This window comes from Hyperolius riggenbachi, chromosome 2 (genome assembly GCF_040937935.1).
Source record: "Hyperolius riggenbachi isolate aHypRig1 chromosome 2, aHypRig1.pri, whole genome shotgun sequence".
NCBI lineage: Eukaryota > Metazoa > Chordata > Amphibia > Anura > Hyperoliidae > Hyperolius > Hyperolius riggenbachi.
The window spans coordinates 381,850,149-381,868,301 of record NC_090647.1 but is presented as its reverse complement, the minus strand read 5'-3'; the positions used below and the strand labels follow the sequence as shown (position 1 = coordinate 381,868,301).

The following is an 18,153-nucleotide window of genomic DNA, read 5'->3' as shown; positions in this document are numbered from 1 at the left end:
TGAAAAATTTCTTAGAAGTGACTCAGGTGAAAAAGTGAATTGCATATGTGCCCCAGAGTTTATTTCTTAGCAACTATATGGGTTTCCATTGTATAGTGTGCAAGAGTTTAGGGCCTCTTTAACATCAGTTGTGTGTAAACTGTTTGGCATTCTAATGGTGCCCATACATGGTACAATTTTTCATTTGATTATTCCATTAGATGGAATATAAAGATTTTTCTAACATGTCTGATCAGATTATTATTGGAAAAAAAAAAAGAAAAAAAAAAAGGAAAATCGGGATACTCAGTTTTTCTTGATCGAAAAAAAGGATTTTTTGACTTTCATTTGATTTGATCGTTTTAGTCGAATAAATGGGAAAATCAAACGTTTTTCATGGGCACAGATGCTATACAAAACTTTATAGCACAGAATAATCTAATTTCAGCTCCTCAACATGGGTTTACTAAAGACAGGTGTTGACTAGCCAACATGCTCAGCTTTTATGAAGTTGCAAATGCACATTTAGATATTAGGAAAGCTATAGATGTTATGTACTTAGACTTTGCAAAGGCTTTTGACACTGTTCCCCACAATAGCCAGGTACAGAAGATGTGGATACAGGGACTAGGAGGAAATGTGTGTATGTTGATAGAGAACTGGGTAAGAGACAGAAGACATAATGGCCCATACTCACGGGCTACAATTGTCGCCGCAACACGCGGCGCGCGCGTGTTGCGGCGACAGGTCGCCCGTGAAATGTTCAATCGCCTGGCGACAGTCGCCGCCGCAACTCCACCGCAGCTGTCGCTAGTCCGCGTGAGTACGCGGACTAGCGACAGCAACCTCCATTGAGGTATGCAGAGCTTCCGGCAGGGGGAGGAGGAACGTCGGCGACAGCTTCCGTCGCGCCGCTGGTCCCTCTTCCGCGTGTGTACACGGAGGGACCTGGCGAGGAGCTGTCGCCGGCCTGTCGCCCACACGCTCACGTGTGCTGGCGACAGGCCACTTTTGCCTCCCGTGAGTATGGGCCATTAGTGTTGGTAAACAGGTCGTATTCAAAATAGGTAAGTTAGTAGTGCAAGGGTCAAGTACTGGGTCCAATTCTTTTCAATCTATTTATTAATGGTTAGCTGATGGCCCGGCGTTGCCCGGGTATGTATTTGGCTGGTGTTGGTTCTGCCCACTTTTTCTAACCCTAACACATAATTACTGAATTACCTAGTTTGTGAGCTTTGCGGTCGTTGGCATCAATCATTTGAATTGAAACAAATCTGATTGGCTGTGGCTCCACCCCCTTTTCTGAATTTGAACCCCAGTCACCCAATGACCAACTGTACCAGGTTTGAGGCTTGTGCCATTAACAGTACAAACAGAACATTTATATCAAGCTTTTCTCCTGGCGGACTCAAAGCACCAGAGCTGCAGCCACTAGGACGTGCTCTATAGGCAGTAGCAGTGTTATTGGAGTCCTGCCCAAGGTCTCCTACTGAAAAGGTGCTGGCTTACTGAACAGGAGGAGCAGAGATTCGAACCCTGGTCTCCTGTGTCAGAGGCAGAGCCCTTAACCAGTACCCTATCCAGCAAACAAGAATGGCAGCAATTAAATTCCTCCTGAAAATCAGTAGGTGAATTTTGATTGGCTTTTGTTGGCTCCACCAACTGTTCTGAATATTAATCCCAGTCACCAACTGTGCAAAGTTTGAGAACCCTACCATAAACAGTGTAAGAATGGCTGCAGTTTACAATCCTCTGGGCGCAGATCGTCTTCACTCCAACGGCTGTTTATCCGTGTCCCCTTTGCACAGCTCTGATGCGTCATGTAATCCACATGAGGACACAGCAAAGATGTTGCAGGAATGAAGAAGATCAGCGCCCCCAAGGTTTTGTAAGTAGTTTCCCCTGTGCTTTACAAAATTAGAAAGGAATGCCCGCCCCATTCCTCAAGGCATGCCGGTTGGCTGAGACTGCTGGATGCCTGAGTTTTGGATAACCGAGACTTAGCCGTAGTTTAACACACAGTACAGAATACATAGATCAAATATTTTGGAAATGGAACAACAGCAGCAGCTGCTACTCACCTTGAAGATGGTGTTTTCTTCTTCGTGTTGGGGGCTATGACGTGTTGCATGCTTCCATGGTATCTGAAACCTCTTTGTGTCTCTGTCCAACCATACAAGACCTGGGTACATTCCACTGTCTACCTGCGCCACCAGCCATGGCTTTAGCCGAACACGGCGTGGATGAAGGGCCATTTTATCTGAAATACAGAAAAACCATTATGAAATAGCCTGAAAATATAATGTTATATATGTATGTCTACACATGCGCATCCTGCATAACTGTACATATCAGTTTTCAGAGATTCACCATTATCACCCAAAGATTTTTTTTTTTTTACTTTACACAAGAAATTTTGTCTTTCTGGGCACAACTACCAAAGTAAACCATGAATATGAGATCAAGTAAACCTATTTTTAAAAGGAAACTACTCAAAATACGGTATTGAGTGTTTTTAGGTTCAACTAGGGACCAGTTCACATTGGGGTGCTTTTTTCGGGAGCGTTTCAGTACTTTGCTCATTGCCAGCGACCAGCACAACACTGTAATAATGCATCGCTATTATTTATTTTATTTATAAAAGCGCCAACATATTACGCAGCGCTACACAATAGATAAATAGGTTAACATACAAGGTAGGACATACAGGAAACTCACAACAAAACAAGATCATGCAATTGATTTGATAACAGTAGTTCAGTGTAATAGGTCAAAATAGAGACTGTTCTAGTCCACAAGAGGGGTGACTGACAATATAATCAAGCTGCCCCCTTCCTAGCTGCTACCCCCTGCAGGCAACCTGGGAGCAATTATACTAACTAGGGGGGGGGGGGGGGGAATAAGAGGTCCACAAAGATGACGTTGACTGGAGGAGCAGGCAGTAGGCAATCCGCTTCTCCCTCCGTTTTTATGTGCGAAGTAGCCTGTGAAGAGGGAGATCCGTTTTTGCATTGCCTTTCACTACCCCTCTGTGTACCCAGGCTCCGTGAAAATAGGTTGCCAATCTGGACTCTCCATTCAGTTTTTCAAACTGGATCCCGCGGATCCAGTTTTTGAAGTGTGTGAAGACGGCCGCTATTTTTAACATTGGTATCCGTGGCTCCGGTTCTGGTCTGGGCCAAAAAAAAGTGAGCCACGGATACATTTTTTAAACAGGTGTGAACTGTGCGTAAATCTACCATCTAGATAGTTGTTGTTGTTAACCCTTAAAGTGGACCTGATCTCTTGCACAGTACAGATGGAAAACATAGATAAATGCACCCTGTATGTATATAGAGAGCTTAGCCTGTCTAATTCCCCCTTATTTGTGTCTAATCAGAAGTTGTAATTTGATCTTTCTCCCCCCTGTGTCACGACTGCCATGGCAGAAATAGCAGATAAGCTCATTTGAAAGCACAAGCTGTTAATAGCCTGTGCTTTCAGAACTCATGAAAACACAGGCTACTTTTTATGAATCAGGAAGCAGAAACAGTGCAGATTTATTGTAGGATTTGTATTAGCTGTAACAAAGAAATGTTTTTTTGTTTAAAGGACACATCCAAGGGAAAAAACAAAAAACAAGATCTACTTACCTGGGGCTTCCTCCAGCCCCGGCAGCAAATCTGTCCCTCGCCACAGCTCCAGGGTCCCCTCTGTTGCAGATGCTGGCATCTGCTGTGCCTGCATGCAGCCGCGCCGCTTGCGGTTGCACTCCCGCGGCCAGGAGCATTGTGCACAGGCGCATTAGCTCCGGGCCATGTGTGCACGATCACGAGCGGTGCAGCAGCGTGCGCAGGCGCAGAAGATGCCGACTTGGCGAGGTCGGCATCTGCAACAAAGGGGACCCCGGAGCTGCGGCAAGAGAGATCGGCTGCCAGGGGCTGGAGGAAGCCCCAGGTAAGTCTATCTTGGGTTTTTTTTTAATTTTCCTCGGACCTTTCCTTTAAAGGTTATTATGCTGTTGTGTATCTTTTAGATCAGAGAGGATGTTCTGAGTTCAGGTCTGCTTTAAAAAGGGACACTATAGCAAAATCAATGACATTTTTATCCTCAGGGATTTAGCAGAGGAAGCATGTGTTGATTTGATGCCAGCTGACAGTATGCAGTAAACACATCGACACCTTGTCAGCAGAAGCAGCCGCTGCACACAGCTCTCCTCACATAGATACAGGCTGCCTCTGCTGCCCTTGTGAGCTGGGAAGCTGTTGAATTAATTCAGTACAGTGGTGGAGGGAGAGGGAGTTATATTAGTGCAGCTGAATGAAGCCTCCACCATAGAAGAATGTAACCAGCCCAAAGTCTGTCACTAAAGGTGCATACAGGGGCGCCTCTAGCCATTTTGTCACTCCAGGCGAGAAATTCTGTGCCCCCACTCCACTCCAGGCGAGAACCCCACCCCCAAGACCCCCGAAAATAATCATAATGCAGCAGCGTTTCACCAGAAAAATCAGAAAATACACTTATTGCGGCATGGGTTCACCAGAAAAATAGTTGTAATGCAGCAGAGCGTTTCACCATAAAATATACTTATTGCGGCATACACTCACACACACAGTACACACACTATACACACACACACACACACACACACACTTACACGTGCACACACCATGCACACACACACTATGCTGCTACCAGGGGAGGACTGACCTTTTGGCCTGCGGAGAAACACAGACTAGAGGCCCGTTATCATGGCAGCCTCAGCCCAAATTATGTCACACACTCACCCCATGTCGTATATGCCAGTAATCACGTGGAGCGCCAATGCGGAAATACAGCAAGGACACTCTGTGAACAGTGTGACAGGTAAAGTACAGGCATCAGGGGGGCACAAGACATTTTGAGGGACAACGGCCGGGGTTTCCGTCTTGTCTATAATCCGTGGTTATCGCACCTAACAACCACATTGGCCCGAGAATTCCCAACATCTCAGATTGATACATTCAACCAATTTCCACCCAAAATTTTTTATCCGATTCGCTAATATCAAAACGGTTGGTCGATCGGCTGTCAAGTCAACAAAAGTATAGCCACTTCAATTCCCTCAAGGCCAATCGCCCCACGCCTCCCCCCCTCCCCCCCCCCCCCCCCCCCCCACACACACACACACACACACACACACACACCTACACCTACCTATGTCCTCCCCTTCACCACCATCTCTACTACTCCTTGTTTTCACTAACTTATAGTGTGAATGGGCCCTAATAGAGTGTCTGAGCCCTTATGCAGAGAAATAATGAGGAGAGAAAAGCTAAAAAAAAGAGAGAAGAGATGATATTTGCCTCACCAGGATTGCACTTTTATTTAGCTTTACTGTATGACACAAGAAGACACAGACACCCAGCACTAGGGGAATAGGGAAACAAAGGTGAATGAAGGAGGGCTGGCGCACATCAAGAGTGCTTCTGAGCGCTTTTCAAATTTACAGCGATTTAAAAAGCGCTGGGCTAATGTTACCCTATGAGGGTGTTCCCACAGCAGCGTTGTGATTTTTTCAAAATCGCAAACATGCTGCAGGTAGCATTTTTTGGAGCGATTCTTTCAAAAATCGCTTCACAAAGTCGCATTCGCAAATTGCTATCGATTGCTATTGCGATTTTGGCGTGCACTAGCCCAGAGAGGAGGAGTGGAGTGAGACTGAGAATAGCCGGAGATGGAGCAGAGAGCTAATCTGTATTGTAGTCCCACATTACACAGAGGCTAGTTGCCTGTAATGGGACTGCTGTCCCTGCCAGTCTCTCACAAAAGTCAGAAAGCAGCCCTCATGGAGTCTAGGGACTGTCAAAACTTTTCAACCTGTTTAACACCTTATCTGCACATGCAGTCATAACAATGGGGAGAGGAGCATAACAGAACTGTAAACCTAAAAAATGTCCACAGACTGCTTAGCCATTGTCCCCCTACCATACCCCCCTTCCATGTCCCCCTTTTCCCCTTGCTTTGGCAATACCTATAATTAATCTTGGTCATGCTAATAAAGCCATCTTTGATTTGATTTCAGAGACCAGACAGATTTTTTTCCCACAGACCCTCATCTGCATCATGCTGTGTATATATACCAGCTTGCCTGCCCTCTAATTACACTTTTATCAGCCAGCCAAGTGTTTCACATTGCCTTACAACAACAAACCTGAATACACAAGACACAGGACCAGCCCTAAATCACTGAATGAAAGGCGGCCTGGGGGGCAGTCTGTGCCTGGCTCTACATCCACGCAGTTACCAGTAGCAGAGAGAGAGGAACTGAATGAATCAGTGAATCAGTTAAGAGTGAAGAGTCAGGACTCAGGAGTTGATGCTGTAATCAGATCCCTGAGTGAGCTGGGACGAGTGCCTTCTCTCACTGACTCATTCATTACTGTGGTTCTTTGAATCATTGAGCTGAAGGAACTGAATGAATCAGTGAATCAGTTATGAGTCCAGTCAGGCACTGGTGTTAGCTGCTGCTGCTGTAAACTGATCCCTGAGTGAGCGGAGAGGCATTTCTTCTCTCACTACTCAGTGCAGCTGTGCCCTTCCCTCCTCCTGCGCTCTAGGCAAGAATTTGTACCTGCCTGGTAGTTGAGACGGCTGTGGGTGCATACACAATCAGACAAATTTTACCACCTCCAGGTAGCAAACTGACTTTAAATACTATGAACAGATTGAGTAGGTAATCTATTATACTATATGGAAGTGGTAAAATTGCCCAATCAAAATTAGATGTGTGCACCAGGCTTTAGATGGGGAAGCCAATTCATTGGGGGATGTCAAAACTAATTTCATTGTTACACACGATTTTAACAGGCACTGACAACATAGATTTTAAATGAGCAATTTTAGAATCCAAAATGTTATCAATTTCAATATAGTGCCCCTTTAAGTTAACCTGCCTGGCGTTCTGATTCCTGCGGCCCTTTTTTTTTTTTCATGTAGCTAGTCTAGCGCTAGCTACATGATTCCCCCCTCCCTGCGGCGTACCTCCATGCCCTCCGATCGCCGCAATGACCCATCCAGAAATCCCGTTCTGAACGGGATTTCCTTGAGGGCTTCCCCCGTCGCCATGGCGACAAACGTCGTGACGTCATCGACGTCACAGGGAGACCCGATCCACCCCTCAGCGCTGCCTGGCACTGATTGGCCAGGCAGCGCACGGGGTTTCGGCTGGGGGGGGGGGCCTGTATCGTGGCGGGTAGCGGCGGATCGGCGGCGAGGGGGTAAGACACGCAGCAAGCAAAGTGTTTGCTGCATGTTTAAAAAAAAAAATTATTCAAATCGACCCAGCGGGGCCTGAGCGGTGACCTATGGCGTCTCTGGATGAGCCTAGCTCATCCAGAACGCTAGGGAGGTTAAATAATTTGGACACAAGGATTTGTTTTGTGATCAGCTTCTTGTCAAATGGTTTACAGAGGACAAAAAAGCTGTATACAAGTTTCCATATGCACTACTATTGTTTGTCCAGCAATTAAGGTCAATTAAATAAAGCAGGTCATTAATAATTTAAACCGAATGCCTTTCTGATTAATGTTAATACCAAAGCTCTATAATTTGGTCCCATCTTTCCTCATTGTCATTACAACATTATGATCATGAATTCCAGAACACTTGCTAAGAAGCCATTGCCTCACAACCAAATAAACATGTTTACCAAGATACAATCAATGGCCTTGAACCGGGCGTATCACTAGTGTCATATATCAGTGGCCTGTTCCCCGAATGCTTTTAGGGGGGGCCATGTCCTCTTGGGGTGCCCAGCAGGAGTGCCTTGAATGTTTTTCAAGCGTGGCCACCGTGCGCTCAACATGGTGGCCATCTTGTGGGTGGGCTGCTCGTAATCCACAACCTAGCTAAGCCTGCAGCTATGGGCTTAGGATAAGCTGTCAGCAACACCACCCCCTGGCCAATCCTGAACAGGCGGGAGAGTGTGTGTAATTGTATTCAAAAGACAGGGGGCTGGAGAGAGCTTGAGTAGCTACAGCCCCTGCATGTGTGGACGCTGACAAATGCCATTTGCGGACCCACCGTCTACCGCATGACATCCTCAGCCTGGCTCCCTACTCTCTTTCTGCTGCCCGCCAGTCCACCAATTTCAGACCTGTAGAGGACCCACACTACAGTGAATGTTTTGTTTGTAGTGTGTGTGTGTTGTGTCTACAGTTTGTGTGTGTGTGTGCCGTGTCCGCAGTGTGTGTTGTGTCTGCAGTGACATCTGTCTACTTCCTGTATGTGGCTGGCGTTACTGGGCAACGCTCGTTGCCTCTTCATTGCAGGTCGCCACTGATCTGAGGAGTGAATTCCACTGGACAATGCAGCGGGGGTTCCAGACATTTTGAAAGTAGGGGGTTGGGAGCAGACCGAGGAGGTATACACTGGCTATATACAGGGGGATCTGGCTATCTACACTGGCTACATACAGGGGGGATCTGACTAGCTTTCGACGCAGAGGACTGTGCTCTCCACTACCTGGAATCATACTCTCTAATGTCAGGTCCATATGAAACAAACTAGATGAGCTTCAACTACTGATCAGGACAAAGAAGGACTTTCATCTCTCTGCTGCTCTTTGCTTCACAGAAACTTGGCTATCTGAGCTTATTCCGGACAATGCTCTGCAGATTAATGGATTTACACTCTACAGATCTGACCGGGACCCACTTACTTCTGGCAAAACCAAAGGTGGAGGACTTAGTTTCTATATTAATGATAGCTGGTGCACGGATGTTACAGTTATTAAGAGGACATGCTCGGCTGGGCAGGAAACACGCTTCATAAACTGCAGACCCTACTATTCACCCCGTGAGTTTTCTTCATTTATTTTGGCTGCTGTGTACATCCCTCCACAAACATGTATGCAGCCTGCGCTCCAAGATCTTGCAGATCAAATCACCGAGGTGGAAAGAGAGTACCCCAAGTTTTTTTTTTTTATCAAACTAGGGGATTTCAACAGTGCTAATCTTTCCAAAGAACTCCCCAAATACAGGCAACACGTCACAAGCGCAACTAGAGAAGGTAAGAGACACTTGATCACTGTTACACTACGACTAAGGACTCGTATCACTCTGTCAGCAGGGCAGCTTTGGGGAACTCTGATCATGCTGTTATACAGCTTATCCTGACATACAAACAAAGACTAAAAACTGCCAAACCTGTAGTGAACACAGTTAAAGGAATACGATCGATTCACATATTTTTTTTCAATTGACACAGGAATTGTTTGGGAAGTGCTGCTAAGTACTGGTGTATACATTTTAGTAGCAACTTCTTTGTTTACTGTTATCAAAACACTTTCAAACTTTACTGACGCCAAAACTGACGGCAGACTGAGCCATGAGGAGAGGGGAAATTCCCCTCACACTTGATCAGTTAACTCTATGTGTAACTCTGTGTGTGACAGAGAGAAAGCTCTGCAGCTTCTGTGTCCTGTGTTTCTGACTGAAGAGAGCAGAGGAAATGTAACTAATTGTCACAGCTTTTCATACTGTTTTTGCTTTCAGAGTTTGATATGTTTGATATTTGCTTTCTGTAGTCTGATATGCAACTCTGGCTGTGCATTAACCTCCTTGGCGGTAATCCCGAGCTGAGCTCGGGGTATGCCGCCGGAGGTCGCCGCTCAGGCCCTGCTGGGCCGATTTCAATTCTGAAAAAAGCAGCACACGCAGCTGGCACTTTGCCAGCCACGTGTGCTGCCCGATTGCCGCCGCTCCGCGGCGATCCGCCGCGTGCAGCGGCGAAAGAGGGTCCCCCCAGCCGCCCGAGCCCAGCGCAGCCGGAACAAACAGTTCCGGCCGGCGCTAGAGGCTGGATCGGGCGGCTCTGACGTCAGGACGTCGACTGACGTCCATGACGTCACTCCGCTCGTCGCCATGGCGACGACAAAAGCGAAACAAGATAGGCCGCTCATTGCCGGAGGCGATCGAAAGAACGCAACAGGAGCGCCCTCTAGTGGGCTTTCATGCAGCCAACTTTCAGTTGGCTGCATGAAATATTTTTTTTTTTATTAAAAAAAAACCACGTTGCAGCCTCCCTGGCAAAATAAATAAACCGCCAGGGAGGTTAAAGCAGACACCCCTTCTGCAATTGATTTGTCCCAATAAAGTTAAATCCTACTCTCAATAAATTACAGCTTTTGCCTCTGATATTTAACATGAAAAGTAGGAAAATGTTTACACAGCTACTTAGACATTATTTGTACATTGTCATTTTAGAACACTTGGGTATTGATAGTATTCCTTTAAGAAATAGACGAGTGAAGCTGTAGAAAAACTACAGAGCTGCTTTGATTTAACTGACTGGAATATATTGAAAGAATCCACCAGTGACTTAAATGAATACACTGACACTGTGACATCATATATTACCTTTGGTGCACCAGGTACAATAACGATAAACCCTGGTTTACATCACATCTTAGGAAGCTGCGCCTCGATAAAGAAAGGGCATATCGTACAGGTGATAAAGTCCACTACAATGCTACAAAATACAAACTGCAGACAGCCATTACTGACGCAAAAAAAAAAAAAAAAAAAAAAAAAGAAGATTACTCTAAAAAAAAAAAAAAACAAAAAAAAAAAACACTTGAGGAAACATTTTCTGATGCCGACTCGTCCACAATATGGAAATCTCTACATGAAATTACCAACTACAGAAAGAAATCTCCACATTCACTACACAACCTGCAGCTTGCAAATGAACTGAATACATTTTATTGCAGGTTTGACACTACCAACAAAAGCCAAACACACCAAGTCAATTTGCATAATTTGCATCTCTGCAACAGGCAAACTGAGCACTCCTCCAGCCAGGCAAGGTCTCCACCCCCTGCGGTGCCTCAGCATCTACACAACACAGGAGGACAGACACAATCTTCAAAAGACAAAACACTAGGAAAGCAATGGGGCCAGACACTGTCTCTGCGAAATGCTTGAAACTCTGTGCCGATCAATTAGCGCCTGTATTCACAGACATATTCAAAGCATCTCTGGAACTCTCAATTGTCTGAGGCCCTGCCTCTTTTAAAAGCTCAACCATTGTTCCAATTTCAAAAAAATCAAAACCTACTGTTTAAATGATTACAGGCCTGTTGCCCTGACATCATTGGTCATGAAAGCATTCGAAAAACTGATAATGGCTTATCTGAAATCTATCACAGATCCCCGGCTGGACTCTCTGCAATTTGCCTACAGGCCTAATAGATCCACAGACAATGCCATGAACATGTGTATGCATTACGTACTACAGCATCTAGACACCCCAGGAACCTACACCAGGATTTTATTTATAGATTTCAGCTCTGCATTTAATACCATAATTCCAACACTGCTGCACAGCAAGCTCTCCCAGCTACACATACCTGAATCCATCTGCAAATGGATAACCAATTTCTTAACCGACAGGAGACAGCATGTTAGACTTGGGAAGCACACATCAAGCTCTCTGACAATCAGTACTGGTGCTCCCCAGGGCTGTGTGCTTTCCCCACTGCTCTACTCACTGTACACCAATGACTGCATCTCCACAGATTCATCTGTATACAGGCTTGTGGTGTGACAGCTTTCCTCTTGGTGCAGCAGCAACAACTTGGAACTAAATGCTCTCAAAACCATGGAGATGATAATAGACTTTAGGATACCCCCCCCCCCCCCCCCCCCAGCACCTCTCCTTAACCATAAATGGATCCACAATAACCCAGGTAGAGTCATTCAAGTTTCTTGGGCCCACAATCTCACACAACCTAAAATGGTACAACAACACTGCCACTATTGTCAAGAAAGGGCAACAGAGAATGTACCATCTACGGCAGCTGAAAAAGTTTGGCCTACCTCAAAATTTAATGGTGCAGTTGTACACTGCAATGATCGAATCCATCATATCATCATCTATGACTGTATGGTTCGGCTCCTGCTCAACATCAGAAAAGGTGAGGCTGCAGCGCATTATCGGAACAGCATAAAGGATAATTGGCTGTAGCTTACCTTCCGTGCAGGATCTTTACGCTAGCAGGTGCAGAAAGAGAGCAACTAAAATTGCCTCTGACCCCTCTCACCCAGCTCACTCCATCTTCCAGCTCTTGCTTTCAGGAGTGATGCTGGGAATACACGGTTAGATAGTTTCTTATCAATCAAGCCGCTGATGGCTCGATTGATAATTTCCGACAGGTCCGATCAGCGAGGCGCTCGATCTCGATTCCCCGCTCGATACCCGCGGGCGGACAATGGGAAGAAAACGAGCGGAAGATAGGAGCGCCCGCAGGGACGAGCAGGGATTGAGCCAGCGGCTCGATCCGGCGCATAAGTCTAACCGTGTATTCCCAGCATAAGATTCCGGTCCATCGCTACCAAAACTTCTAGACACAGGAACAGCTTTTTTCCTCAAGCGGTTGCCGTACTATATGCAGAACCCCGCTAGAGCTGCTAGGACTTAAAAGTAATCAGCACAGAACTGTAAATGAACAATTCTCACATTGCTTACTGCAACTACAGTGGTGTGAAAAACTATTTGCCCCCTTCCTGATTTCTTATTTTGCATGTTCGTCACACTTAAATGTTTCTGCTCATCAAAAACCGTTAACTATTAGTCAAAGATAACATAATTGAACACAAAATGCAGTTTTAAATGATGGTTTTTATTATTTAGTGAGAAAAATAACAAAACCTACATGGCCCTGTGTGAAAAAGAAATTGCCCCCTGAACCTAATAACTGGTTGGGCCACCCTTAGCAGCAATAACTGCAATCAAGCGTTTGCGATAACTTGCAACGAGTCTTTTACAGCGCTCTGGAGGAACTTTGGCCCACTCATCTTTGCAGAAATGTTGTAATTCAGCTTTATTTGAGGGTTTTCTAGCATGAACCGCCTTTTTAAGGTCATGCCACAACATCTCAATAGGATTCAGGTCAGGACTTTGACTAGGCCACTCCAAAGTCTTCATTTTGTTTTTCTTCAGCCATTCAGAGGTGGATTTGCTGGGGTGTTTTGGGTCACTGTCCTGCTGCAGCACCCAAGATTGCTTCAGCTTGAGTTGACGAACAGATGGCCGGACATTCTCCTTCAGGATTTTTTGGTAGACAGTAGAATTCATGGTTCCATCTATCACAGCAAGCCTTCCAGGTCCTGAAGCAGCAAAACAACCCCAGACCATCACACTACCACCACCATATTTTACTGTTGGCATGATGTTCTTTTGCTGAAATGCTGTGTTACTTCTATGCCAGATGTAACGGGACACGCACCTTCCAAAAAGTTCAACTTTTGTCTCGTCGGTCCACAAGGTATTTTCCCAAAAGTCTTGCCAATCATTGAGATTTTTTTTAGCAAAATTGAGACAAGCCTTAATGTTCTTTTTGCTTAAAAGTGGTTTGTGCCTTGGATATCTGCCATGCAGACCGTTTTTGCCCAGTCTCTTTCTTATGGTGGAGTCGTGAACAATGACCTTAACTGAGGCAAGTGAGGCCTGCAGTTCTTTAGATGTTGTCCTGAGGTCTTTTGTGGCCTCTCGGATGAGTTTTCTCTGCGCTCTTGGGGTAATTTTGGTCGGCCAGCCACTCCTGGGAAGGTTTATCACTGTTCCATGTTTTTGCCATTTGTGGATAATGGCTCTCACTGTGGTTCGCTGGAGTCCCAAAGCTTTAGAAATGGCTTTATAACCTTTACCAGACTGATAGATCTCAATTACAGTACTTTGTTCTCATTTGTTCCTGAATTTCTTTGGATCTTGGCATGATGTCTAGCTTTTGAGGTGCTTTTGGTCTACTTCTCTGTGCCAGATAGCTCCTATTTAAGTGATTTCTTTATTGAAACAGGTGTGGCAGTAATCAGGCCTGGGGGTGACTACAGAAATTGAACTCAGGTGTGATAAACCACAGTTAAGTTATTTTTTAACAAGGGGGGCAATCACTTTTTCACACAGGGCCATGTAGATTTGGAGTTTTTTTTTCTCACTAAATAATAAAAACCATCATTTAAAACTGCATTTTGTGTTCAATTATGTTATCTTTGACTAATAGTTAATGGTTTTTGATGAGCAGAAACATTTAAGTGTGACAAACATGCAAAAGAATAAGAAATCAGGAAGGGGCAAATAGTATTTCACACCACTGTATACTTGCATAATGTCCTTGACTTTTAATATACACACTGTCTGTCCTTGTAATATTTTTGTTTGTGTTTGTTAAAGAGTCTGAAGCGAGAATAAATCTCGCTTCAGACCTCATAGATAGCAGGGGCATGTGTGCCCCTACTAAACCGCCGCTATCGCGACGCTAAACGGGGGTCCCTGATCCCCCAAATCCCCTCGGTGCAGCGGGGGAGTGCTTCCTGGTTGGGGCAGGGCTAACCGCCGCAGCCCGGCCCCACGCGCGTCTGTCAGCGCGCATCTCCGCCTCTTCCCCGCCCCTCTCAGTCTTCCTTCACTGAGAGGCAGCGATGCACCGTTGATAGACGCGACTGAAGGCAGGGCTGCAGCCGTTAGCCCTGCCTCCAGGAACGACCAAGTCTGCGACCAAGTCTTGCGGGGGTGGGTTTGGGGGTGAAGGGACCCCCGTTTAGCGGCGCGATAGCGGAGGTTTAGCAAGGGCACACATGCCTCTGCCAACTATGAGCTCTGAAGCAAGATTTATTCTCGCTTCAGAGTCTCTTTAAGCAACTGCCAAGACAAAATTCCTTGTAGGTGCAAACTTACTTGGCGAAATAAAATTGATTCTGATTCACTGACTATATACAGGGGGGCTATATGCAGGGGGGATCTGGCTATATACACTAGCTATATACAGGGGGTATCTGGCCATATACAGTGGGGTTCTGGCTATATACAAGAGGGTCTAGCTATATAAACTGGATAGAGATTAGATAGATAGATAGATAGATAGATAGTCTGGCTATATACACTGGTTATAAATGGGGGGGTGGCTCTATACACTAAAGGGGGGGGAGGAATCTGGCTCTATACACTGAAGGGGGATCTGGCTATCCGCCAAAAAGATAAGACCTCCCCAAAAATAATGGCACATCAAAAAAAATTAAATAAAGCAAAGTGGTTCAATTATGTATTAGTAAGGGCTCCATAAGTGAACCTGGTGGCTAATGAGTGCTATGGTGAACACCTACATGTGGTGGAAATATTCACAGCAGCAATAATAAAAGTGATGAGAAGATACTTGAACCAGTACAATATAACACTGATCAAGATACAGGAGTGCAGGGAGCTCTGTCCCCTGACGTTCAACAACCTTCAAGATAATTTCAAATTCTTCACAAGCCTACTATGCCCCACAACTTAAACCCAATCTGCGTTTTTTTTTTTGCTATTCATCTATCTATTCAACTGAAGCGAGAAGGATATGGTGGCTGACACATTTATTTCCTTTTGAGAAATACCAGTTGCCTGGCTATCCTGCTGAACCTCTGCTTCTAATACTATTAGCCATAGACTCATAGACAAGTATGCAGCAGATCAGCTGATTCTGACATTAGCTGCATGTTTCTTACAGGTGAGTGATTCAGACAGTACTGCAGTCAAATAGATCAGCAGGGCTGCCAGGCAACTGGAATGGTTTAAAAAGGAAAAAAAAAATATGGCGGCCTCCAGTGTTCTCCACCCGGCTGTCATCAGCTCAATTCCTAAGGATCATCCTCCTAAACATTGTTACACTGATCCTACCTTCCCCCATTATGCCCCACCTGGCTGAAAAAATTTTCTGGGGAAAGCACTGCTTCAAATCCTGCTCATTTCAGTTTTCCTTTAAAGGGGAACTGAAGTGAGAGGCATACGGAAGCTGCCATATTTATTTCCTTTTAATCAATACCAGTTGCCTGGCAGCCCTGATGGTCTATCTCACTGCAGTAGATTCTGATTAACACCAGAAACAAGCATGCAGCTAGTCTTGTCAGATCTGACAATGTCAGAAACACCTGATTTGCTGCATGCTTGTTCAGGGGCTATGGTTAAAAGTATTAGAGGCAGAGGATCAGCAGGAGAGCCAGGCAACTGGTAGTGCTTAGATGGAAATAAATATGACAGCCTCCATATCCCTCTCGCTTCAGTTGTCCTTTAAAGGCATGCCTGGGTCTGTTGCAGCCCATTGGCACCCTTGTGCATTCATCACCTTACACTCACTTAGAAGACCAACAAGAATCTGCCCACGGAGGGAAGATTCCTCCCCCCCTCCCCCTTAGTAACATTGCAGTATGGTACTAAGCACTAGGGATCTGAAAAGCTCTTGCTAATGTAATGCTATTGGTGTGATCCCCCTTGAGCGATGTGATTTTATAAAAAAAATAAAATAAAAAATAGCATTGCATTAGCAAGAGCTTTTCAAATCACTAGTGCTTAGAAAAGGCTGCTGGTGGGTTTGCAACGGCCATGTCTGGACGAATCCAATGCTTCTCATACGATCCATTTACATGCCCATTTATCTGTTTTCAAATTCAATAAATGTACCGCGTTTATTGACAGTGTGAACCAAGTCTTACTCTGAAGAGATGTTCCTCAATTGTCTTGCACTTCCCCTCCTACAACTTACCAGCCCATCCCTAACTGTTAGACACTAAAAGGCATTAAAGTGGATCCGAGATGAACTTTTACTGATTGCATAATTGTGTTCCTTTCCTATTGTTTATAGGGCATTTCTCAAGCCAAATACTTTTTTTCTTTTTGTTTTGTTTTAATACTCTAATTCCCTATAAACTAAACAAGCCACGCCCACAGGTTTTCAGAGAGCCAAGGCACTTTCAGACAGTAGCAAGGGCTCATGGGAGTTCAGTCTGGGCAGGAGGAGGGGGATGTATTACTAGCCAGAGAATTCAGAGGCAGAGGGGAGGAGGAGGGGGGGGGGGGGGATTAGGTTTTTTTGCTCAAGATGCAGATAAGCCTGCCTCTGTGTAATGTTTACAAACAACATGGCTGCTGTCATTGTATTACAGGAAGAAATAATCATATTCTATTAAAGCTGTTTGTAGCTAGATTTGCTGTGTAAAATATCTAAACTTTAGATAAGATATATAGACAAGTTACTTGTTATAGTTTTTTTTATCTCGGATCCGCTTTAAGCTGCATGGCCAAAGTACATTTGTGCAATAAAAGAAAACAGATAGCTTAACCTGCCTGCCGGTATTTCCAATCGTAGCTCGGGCTAAGAATTAGTAGCTGGGAGCAGCAAGCCAGAGCTACCCTCTGGCTAGCTAAATTAGCAGCTCCAGCTGCTTACTTGGTTCCCGCGTATGATCCACGCTGTCCACCGGGACTCCAGGACTCTCCTGCAAGCCCCCAGGATCCCCAGCTCCTTTCCTCTTTCTGGATCCCAGTGGCCAATCAGCGGCGGTGCGTGACATCATCGGGGGGTGGCGCAAAATTTAAAGTGGACCAGAACTCTTGCACAGGACAGAAGGAAATCTGGGAAATGTAAGCTGCCTGTATGTAGAGAATGTAGCCTGCCTAATCTCCCCTCTGGACCAGATCCCTTGCACAGGAAAGTAGGTAAACAGAGAAATGCACCCATGTATGTAAAGAGATTAGCCTAATTCCCACTCTGATCCTGAACACGGGACAGAAGGAAAACATAGAGCCTGTATGTTTTCCTTTAGGAAAACATAGAGCCATACAGCCTGTATGTATATAGAGAGTTTAACCTGTCTAATGCCTCCTCATTTGACTGTAATCACAAGTTGTAATTTGATGTCACATAACTGCCATGGCAGAGATGGCAGATAAGCTCATTTAATAATAATAATCCGATAATAATAGTCCGAACATTTGTATAGCGCTTTTCTCCTGTCGGACTCAAAGCGCTCAAGAGCTGCAGCCACTGGGACGCGCTCAAGAGGCCACCCTTGCAGTGTTAGGGAGTCTTGCCTTGAACTCCTTACGGAATAGGTACTTGTCCTAGCCAGGATTCGAACCCTGGTCTCCCATGTCAAAGGCAGAGCCCTTAACCAGTACACTATCCAACCACTGTAGGAAGCACAGGAGGTTAACAATATAGCCATTTGGTTCTGCTAATCTGCCTTAACCACTTAAGGATTGCAGTCATAAAACCCCTTAAAGAGACACTGAAGCGAGACTAAATCTCGCTTCAGGTCTTATATACGTGTGCCCCTGCTAAAACGCCGCTATCCCGCGGCTTAACGGGGGTCCCTTCACCCCCAACCCACCCCCCGCAAA

General features: G+C 45.4%; 1 protein-coding gene across 3 annotated transcripts in view; it reads right to left on the bottom strand.

Moving 5' to 3' along the window:
• Positions 1–18,153, bottom strand: part of IRF6 (interferon regulatory factor 6) — a 106,243-nt gene that overhangs the window by 60,793 nt on the left and 27,297 nt on the right. For all 3 annotated transcript variants that reach the window (XM_068269755.1, XM_068269754.1, XM_068269756.1), the window contains one exon: positions 2,061–2,239. In XM_068269755.1, coding sequence (XP_068125856.1) covers positions 2,061–2,234 — 174 coding nt within the window. In that variant the 5' untranslated portion in view covers positions 2,235–2,239. The remainder of the gene's footprint in view (positions 1–2,060; positions 2,240–18,153) is intronic.